Source organism: Nestor notabilis, unplaced genomic scaffold (assembly GCF_000696875.1).
Source record: "Nestor notabilis isolate BGI_N333 unplaced genomic scaffold, ASM69687v1 scaffold994, whole genome shotgun sequence".
In the NCBI taxonomy this organism is placed as follows: Eukaryota; Metazoa; Chordata; class Aves; order Psittaciformes; family Psittacidae; genus Nestor; species Nestor notabilis.
Window position 1 is genome coordinate 20,918 of NW_009924009.1, and position 9,448 is coordinate 30,365.

Here is a 9,448-nt window from a genome sequence, read left to right on the forward strand (position 1 = left end):
TAGGAACCAAACAGGAAACAATTTCAGACCTCTTTCTAGGGCAGCACGCTAACAAAAGAAACAATTAGCAAGGAGGAAGAAGATTAGGAAAGGAATTAATGTGACTTTGTGTATTACAGTCACCTGATTTTCATATGATGTCATCTTGGGAAAAGCCAATGGTTACTGGAGGTTGCATAGTTTGTGAAGCAGATAAGTTAATTTTTAAACCTTTTTTGTAGGAGTCACGTGTTGAAATCATACCAACAGGCAGATAATGGCTGAACAGGTTGTGTTCAAAAGGCAAGGTATATCAACATGGCTTCAACACTGAGCTGACACAGGTTCCTGGTTCCTGGATCAGTGGTAGTTTTTAGGCAGCTAAAGCCATGGCTGTAATGGCTAATCCAAAAAACATACAGCCTTAGAATATGCACCTCGTGGCATCTCTAGAAGTTGGTTTTCTTTAGTTCCTTTCTATCAGCAAGCATCAAATATCACTCAGTGCACATGCACTTGAAATTAATGCACCAAATTTGAGCAAGAGTTTTTTGGGGTGATGATATGATCTCTTATGTACTACTTTAGCCAGTTTAATATGTTAGCTCAAACTGATGAAGGAGGCACATGTTCCCTTTTGCAGCGTACAATGCAGAATGGTGCTCTGCAGGGGAACAGCTAACAAGGAGCATCTGGAAGACTGGAATGTCTTGGTTCACCATGCTCACATTAGACAGGCTTAACACTGAAAACTCCAAAGCATGACCCAAGAACAGAAGATCGGAGTAGACCTTTGGAGCAGTTATGTGGAGGAACCTATCCATCTATTTATTCTTAGGGGCAACACTGTCCTCAGAATGGTTCTAAAACATTCTACTGTAACTTCAAGTGCTCTTCACTTCTGATTCCTAGAGAGGCTTTCCTTAAATTCCAGAGCATAGCCCTCACTCCTGAACTGTCATATACAGCTGTTCTGAAGAGACACAGATCAATCCACTACTGACAGCATTTTCCTTTTAGAAACTGGAATACACAGCTATTGAATGTGCAATGAGCACAAAAGCTGAATTATTAATGCACCAGTTTGTGCTTGGTTTTGTGTGCACGTATGCGAGAGACAAAACGACAGCATCCCTCACACTGGGTTGAGGACACTGGCTTTACTCTTATGTGGAAGACAAAAGGTTTGCTTTAGAAACTGTACTGTTCAAACCCCAGATTTTCTATAAATATATGCTAAAAATTATTCCTTTTAGAATTTCTAGATGGGAAATACCACAGTGTGGATTACCTGGAACCAAGGACTGGAAGGCATCAATCCATCTTTAGGGTCAGCCTCCTTCAATGACTGCTGATGACAGCTGCAGGCAATCCAGCCTGCTAATGGGGTCTGAGAGCAGCTGCTCAGTTGTTACCCGCTCTGGATTTATTTCTCATTCCCCTTCTTTCAGGGACCAGACTTCTTCACACTTCCCAAATCCCAAAGCTTAACTCAGCACTCAACTTTCAGGTAGATTTTGCAAGCAGACCGTCCCATAATGAGGGATCAATCAGTGATCAAAGTATTCCCAGTCAATAATCTAGCTTTAACAAAGAGCTGAACAATGCAGATCTTGTTTATTACTATTGTCTGCATGCATTTTTTTAATGACTACTTCATGCGAGCATCAAGCAGAGACTTAAGCACGAATCATTACTAAAGTTACATGCCGAGTTCATGCATAAGCCCTACAACTTCAAAAGCTCTATGTGGACATTTCTCATCTCTTTATTGTATAATACCCTTTCATGGCTAATACATGCCAGACCAGCTACCATTTTGTGATTACTCTAGGCTCAGGAACCTTATTTAGTCACGTCCTTACATACACCATCAATCTGTGGTAGGCAATCCCATGCAACCTGCATCCTTTCTAGATATTGCACATCACTGTCACCTTCTCATCCATCAGCCACGCTGCCACTAGATCGCTGTTGACAAGCTTCGTGCTTTTCAAGTCTGTACAGCTAACATGAGCTTGAGTTGCTGTTCTCCATACTGTTTACACTCCTAGCTTGCTGACTCGGGTCTTAACTATCATGGACACTTCGTTATTTAATCTGCATTGCAAAATCACTGAGCTTTACCATAGAATAATTTGTTCCTCACTACTTAAATCACTGGGATGTTCCAGTTCTCAAAGAATTTCTAAGGTTCAGCCAAAATAAAATTCTTGGATTTGGATTGCTCATCTCAAAGTAATATGCAGATCAAGAATGGAGAGGATAAACTTATTAGTACAAAGAGTCTCACGTTCCCCTTTTATCCAAACCATGCATTTCTGCAAACTCCTTGTGTCAGCACTGGAGTGCGTGTTGCTGTATTACAAGCCAGACGAAGGAAGAGGTCCGAGGAAGGAAGATTAACCTAGAAAAAACATCAGCAGCTGAAATGACATGAAACCACAGACTCTGACTAGGATTTGCATGGAGTCTGTAATGGGGCTATTCACACATGGAACTGAATAGCCTCTAATAATGCACCATGCTAGAATCCTGACAAGCCCACGTGTTTCCACACAGCACTCAGCTATGCTAGACATGATTTTATATTGCCACAGCCTGTTCGACATAATTAGGACTCAGAGATGAGTCCTGCTAAGGCACTCTTAAAAATACTGTTGGAACATTGGTTTCCTAAATGGTATTTCATGCAACTGGATTAGAAAAAAAAGAAAGCCCCTTCTAGTGCGTTTAGAGAGTTTGTGCATTAAAAAGATCAACTCAAAGCAAGTCTGCTTTATGCTGCTAGTAGATTAACAGGCAGCTACGTACATTTTAAGCTGGTTGCCTTCTCAATGTGATGTTGTAATACTAGAATTCTATGCAATTTGCTAGGAATCTAAAAAAAGCACATGCAACTTTCTGATGGACCTTACCTAAAGAAAGAAAAAAAAAGCCTGCAGCACCCAGGCCACCTTATCCGAAAGGATGCAAAAGTCAGCATTAGAATTAAAATAATTTTATTCCAATGTACGTGAACAGAAATAAAATATAATTCTTTAAACTTACTTACAGACATATATTGCTGGGCTGGCCCAATCACAAGTGTTCTCCACTACAAGGCGGCAAGACTGACTAGACGCACTTCACTGCTTTTTGGACCAACGGGATTCAAAGTACCACCTCAAAAGGGTCCTTCAGCACAAAGCAAACAATTTTTTTATCCTTTTATTTTTTCAAATGAAAAGAACACTCATCAACTCTTCACCTAGCCAGAAATTTTGCATTGTGTTCCAAGGAAGGCCTCCCTTGAAAACTCTGTCCATTACTGAAGAACAGTACACAGTATACGGCTCTATATCTAAACTTAACAGATCAAGGTTTCTCCCAAATACTTCTCTATTCTACTCTCTTGTACAAAGCATCTGCTATAAAATCCACACATTCACAACCACAGAATTATACAAACCCGTGAACAAGGCTGTTTTCAATATGCTTGTTGCTATGTGCTATTACCCACTGTATCAGCTTTAACATGCAGCCTATGCAGATGGTAAAAGGGCATTTCTCTTGACCATCTATTTCAGAATTCACAGAGGTTACGACTGTTTTTACAACTCATAGTGCAACGTAGTTTAGTTATTTAATATCATGATATGGCACCATAAGCTAAGCAATCATTTGCTAAAATGCGTAATTCCTTTACTAATCATTTTGTGGTGCTTCATTGAAAAGTAATAATAGATTTTAAAGGACAACTGGAAGAGGAAGTGATAGGGAAAAATCTTTTTAAAAAGCGTCCATCATCTCCTTTAATGAAGAAAATCAGCAAATTAAAGAAAAAAAAAAAGCCCTTGAACTGTCAGATTCCAGAAAGGCAATAGGAAGTAGTTCTTCGCACAGCAGTTAAACTGTAGACTCCTTGCCATATGATATGGATGCTAGGATACTATAAGGATTTAAAGAGATTTTTCTTCCATGATTTTAACCAGCAAATGCTCTCAGATATGGAGTTCCCATGCCACAGAGACTGCTTAAAGTATATTCTGGGAAAGCATTGTTATCTCCTCACCCCGTTTTTATTCTTCATTGTGCATCTGCTTTTGGCCACTGAGACTGGATGCTGGGCCAGAGGGACCTTTGGTGTGACTCGGTACAGTTGTTTCTAACAGTTACTTCAAAACACTTCAGAAACTTATACTTAAGACAAAGTTCATCATTTGCCACAGTATTTAATTAGAAGGACTCAGATTTTTTAATTACAAATGACTTCCAAAAGAGGTAAAATAAAATAGTTAAGCTTTTTTCTGCTATGACTCAGTTGTATAAAACTGTATAGAAAAATGAGCATTATGTGCAGATGTAATGAAAAGCAGTAAGCTGTATAAAAAACATTCTTAGAAATGTACCAAGCATAAACAAAAGATGATTTATAAATACATATAGCTGCCATTCTAGTCATCATCAGAATCTGAATCATATTTCTTTCCTCTGATGGTCTTCTTATCCAACTTTGTAAAGCTTGTTCCAAATTTCTTTTGACTTTGAAAAGGTGGATCCATCAAGTTACCACTAGAGGAAAAGAGTAAGAGATGTTCATTAAAGCCATATTCATGCAGACAGTAAGTAGTAGCTCTTATTACCTGGTTCTCCAGAAAAACATTGTGAGAGAACACAACCCGTACTCCCTAAAGCCACCCTAAGCAGCACTGTGGTGTTGCTAGCATAGCACATCCTGGACAAAATGGCCTGGGTAACTGTACTTAAGACAGGAGTGTGCACATGAACAGCAGCTGTGAGTGGAGCTCTAGAGAAAAAAAAACCCCAAACTCTGTGTGAGAGGGCTTTTGCTCCAAACTAAAGACATCCATCTGCCAGATTACAAGAAATGTGTAGACAAGGCCCTTAGTGATGTGGCTTAGAGGTGGACTTGGCAGTCCTGAGGTAAAGGTTGGACTTGATGATCTTGAAGGTCTTTCCCAATCTAGCCGATTCTATGATTATGCAGTAACCAGGGAATTAGAGAGACTTTTCAAAACAAGTGAGAAGCCAGAAATACAAAAGCAGCTAAAGTTTTGTAACAGGGACTTTGGAGTAGAAACAGATGAACTGGGTTTTGTACTGCCAGAAGTCACTTTGTACTATCTCAGCCGACAGAGCAGCTTCCCCACTGGGTACTGCACTCCAGCTAGCAGACTATGGAGGGATTCATAGTGTGCATGCATACCTTGTAGGACTCCCTCACCAGTGTGTGTGCCCAGGGTTTTTTGGGAACAGCAGGCACTTGCATAAAGCTGGAGCACCCACATCTCCTATAGCAGGGATGCACAAGGAGGGGAATACCCTCTCCTTGCTCAGAAAAGGGTGTGAATGCTTTCACTCACATCACCCATGAGGGGTTTGTATTTAAGTGTCAGTGAGTAGGTGAGCAATTAGAACCTTATGGAAATAGCTATGGAAGGATGTTTAGAAATGCATAGGTATCAACATTTTGCTGATATTGATCCTAAATTAGCAGTTCACTGATTGCCAGCTAATTACACATCAGTAATAAGCCAATATGTCACTTGAATTCTGATTTTGGTCAAACAGTGTCACCTCAAGCTTTTTTCCCCTCTAAATACGATATATCCTTTACTGTCTGCTCTCCCATGGGTTGAAGGAAAAGAGCTGTTTCTAGGCTCTGAGGAGGACTATCTCCTTTCAGGAGCTCCAGAGCATGGGACATTACAATTGGAGAGCGTGGAAATGCAACACTTGTACACAAATGAATGCTTCCAACAGATCTCCTGGGCTGTGCAGATCCTGTGGTTCATTTTGCAAAGCCAGGGTACCAAATTCAGGATCTGGCAAAATGAACAAAGAACGAAACAACTTCCCACTCCACAATGAGCTCCAAGAGTGGAATACACAGTTCTAGCTTGGTACAACTCCACTGACAGACATTTCCTCTAAAAGGCTGTCGCTGTTTAGAACATATAGCCAAACTGTCTTTGACTCCTCTGCATATTTGTTACCGAACTGTTAAGCCACTATTACCACTCATTCTGAATTACAGAGTTTCATTTCATTATAGATTTTCATTTATTTTAGTCATTTTATCTGAAGTTCCAACATCTGCTAAATTGAACAGCAGTTTCTTTGACTTAAGATACAATACTTCTTCCAAAAATATGGAAATTAGAGACTGAAATAAACTCAGATAATTCATTTAAAATAATAATGCCCCCCAACCCCCCCAAAAAAAAACCAAACAAAAAAAACCCCAAACATTCAAAAGAGCAAAATTAACTTAAAAGATAATGATGTTTAAGCCACACTGGAAAGCAAAGCAGAAAGTTCTGGTAAATGATTCTCCTGTAAAGACAGGCTATTGTGGTGACAGTTACCTACTACTACCTTCTATCCTATAGTCTTAAATGTGGGATTTCTGATAACTATATTGTAGTGCTACACAAATTACTTATTTGCACTTCTGCAACTTATTTTCACTTTCTGTACTGTTTATTGAAAACCAAAATTCATATTCATATATGCAGAATGGGCTAGGATGCAGTTTAAGGATAACTTGCTATGTTTTCTGATGGATTAAAAATGCTCAAACTTTACTGCATTGCAGGTGTGACACAAGAATCTATAGCTGATTTAGAAAGGATTCCATTAGATGCATGACTCTGAAAGGCCACATTAAAGCACCATATCTACTCTGTACACCTCAGGGTAAGAACTGGTTTATTTTTGTTACTGTACAGAAAGGACAACATAATGCTCATTACAATGTCTTAGTACTCTGCTGAGGAGATACCCTCTTCTTTCCCTTGCCAAAGTAAGTAGATTAAACAACTGGATTAAACTCTTGTGTGTCAGATGTACCCAAGTTACAAACTATTACAGATTCTCCTGCCTGTGAGCGCATTCTCCTTGCACTGGATCTGAAAATAAAACAATCCCAAACCAGTTAATTACCTGTAATTAATTACATCTGCACAGCCTAATCTCCATTCTAAGGTCTCTGTAGTGAAGTCATCAGTGTTACCGAGATCAGTGAAACCCACAACATAGTCTTGTGTTTTTCCATCTTTTACCAGTGCTAGAGTGGGAAGTACTTTGATGCGCAGTCTCTCACACAAGAAAGGAGACTTTTCAGCATTTAATTTCAGGAATTTTGTCTCAATGTGCTTTTTTGCCAATACAGTCAAATGTCTGTCCATTATTTGGCACCTGTGAAAAAAACCCAAAATATATAGAAGTGTTAGACTCAATAAGCTGAAGAATAAGCATTTTAGAGAAAGTTTAAAAGGAACAGTGAAGAGCTAATTCTATCACATTAATTCCTCAGACATGACCTTTGTAATTAAGAATTTAGTTTCAAGAGAAACTGTTTCAAAGGTAGCTGGATTTGATGACTACTAGAACAACAGCCTGGAGCACCTTTATTGCACAATTACACCATCCATTTCTCTAATTTCTTCCTAATTACTCCCACATACATCTGAAAGCCTCTCTTGTTTCTTGAGGCCCACATTTATTGACGAAATTTCCCTCTAACTCCTGCTCTAGCTCACAGCCTGTCAGCTGGAAAAATCCCTAACAAACTTCACATTGCCAGAAAAGTGCTCTCAACATGTTACAGCATTTTGGTGTTTTTCAGTCACCACCCCCACAACTGACATGTGGTAACTTACTGTACAGGAAAATAAAAATAAGTGATTTGCACAGTCTGCTTCAGTAGTGCTACAGGCAAAAATAGTTTGCTTTTCTGTTGCAATGGAATAGGAGTGAGCATACAATCACTGTTTCTCAGTTAAGGGACAGTAACAAGAACTGCTCAAAATACTTGTCAGACGGCAGAGATCTGTAGACTTGTCAGCTGCAATCTCAACTTTCCGGATTGTCTTCTTTAAGTGGTTTGATTTAGCTGCATGAACTCTGTGATGTGACTGTCCTTCAACTCCAGAGGGGAGCCCAGCAGATCAAAAAGCTGGGGTGGACAAGGATGAAAACAACTTGATAGTGTGGTCCGTAAGCCTAACACACTAGCTTCAAGCTAGCTGTCAGCATGACACATTTTAGAAAGAACTTTCTCTTAAGTTCTTTCTACTGAGCGTATAGACTTTGTTAATTCAAGAAACGAGAAACAAACAACCCAAATATGTTCTAAGCTGCTTATCTTCAAAGATAGTATTTCGACTTCTTCGAGAAAAAGCTAGCCAGATACAACTGCTTCACGTATTTCTGAAGCTTCAATATTTAACTTAGAATACAGATGCCTCATTTCAACATAATCCAGCTTTGACCTCTTTCAGTTTCTCACATTGAGACTGTTTCAGTTTATATATATATTCTGTAAGCTAGAGAGAATATAACACCTTGGGTGGGGGGTGGCATAACCAACCAACACCAAAACCAGGACAACTGGCTCTTCCTTCAATGAACTACTCTTACTTTGCTACTGCATTTTAAGAGAAGGTATCGAGACAGACCCACTGAGGAACAGCCTACAACCCAGAACATCCAACATTCTTTCAAGGAAGTGGGAGATCTTATTTTAGATTCCTATTCTGAGCCAGGACATATTCTCAGGTCTAGGCATCTCATACCCTAGAAGTGTGACATAATCACAAGGGCACAGGCACAAAGGGAAAGCAGCTGAGCTGCAACTGGTATCCACATCCTCTCAATGTAAAAGGTTAAACTCTGAAGATGTCTAGACTGAAGTTTTTGATCATATTTTTATTTTTGCTTGTCAGAACTGTCCAGAATAACCAAAGTGATCTATTTGAAATGTTGCTACCACATAATCACTACATTCAGAGACCTGGCTCCCTCAAATAAAATAATGAAACACAACACTCTCAAATACTGTCAAAGAAGTTATCCATTTATATTCTAATTAACTATTTAACAGAGTATTAATTGTTGTCAGATCATGTTCAGATTAACTGGAATGGGGAAAAAAATTAAAAATCAAATGTTTGAGAAGGGAATGAGATTTGGAAAATGAAGGAATCTGATTACTTTAAAAACGCCTATTCATTTGTGGAATTTGAAAGAATAAAAACATGTCTGTTTCTGTAGACATCTATAAACAAAAGGTTTCTTGAGCACAGCTTATTTACTATACCTGAATGTTGTATCTCTATAGAAATGGCAAACCACATTTTTACTTTCTTTGACTTCTTGGAAGAAGTCTCTCTCACTTGGGATTTCTCTGTATTCTCCATGTCCTTTTGAAAGCCACTCCTTTTGGAAAACGTAAGAGAGAATAATTAGTATGGAGCATGTTAGTTCTGCACCTGCATGCAAAATGCACAACTTTTAAGAAAAATTAAAGATGGGACCTGCAGTGAAAACACATTTCATACTCTAATAGAAGGAGAAACTAATTACTTCTCCCCTTCAGTTCTGTTTTGAAAATACACAAAGGCCACTAGGCTAGATGATCTTCTGGGTTGACTCTTTCTCATCAAGACAGGTGGTTCAGGAA

General features: G+C 39.0%; 1 protein-coding gene across 1 annotated transcript in view; it reads right to left on the reverse strand.

The window, feature by feature from the left end:
- Positions 1 to 3,962: 3,962 nt before the first annotated feature.
- TXNDC9 (thioredoxin domain containing 9) overlaps positions 3,963 to 9,448 on the reverse strand; it is a 7,651-nt gene continuing 2,165 nt past the window's right edge. Inside the window, exons 2-4 of the mRNA XM_010012421.1 lie at positions 9,086 to 9,204; positions 6,928 to 7,182; positions 3,963 to 4,533 (exon numbers count right to left, since the gene is read on the reverse strand). Coding sequence (XP_010010723.1) covers positions 4,416 to 4,533; positions 6,928 to 7,182; positions 9,086 to 9,204 — 492 coding nt within the window. The 3' untranslated portion in view covers positions 3,963 to 4,415. The remainder of the gene's footprint in view (positions 4,534 to 6,927; positions 7,183 to 9,085; positions 9,205 to 9,448) is intronic.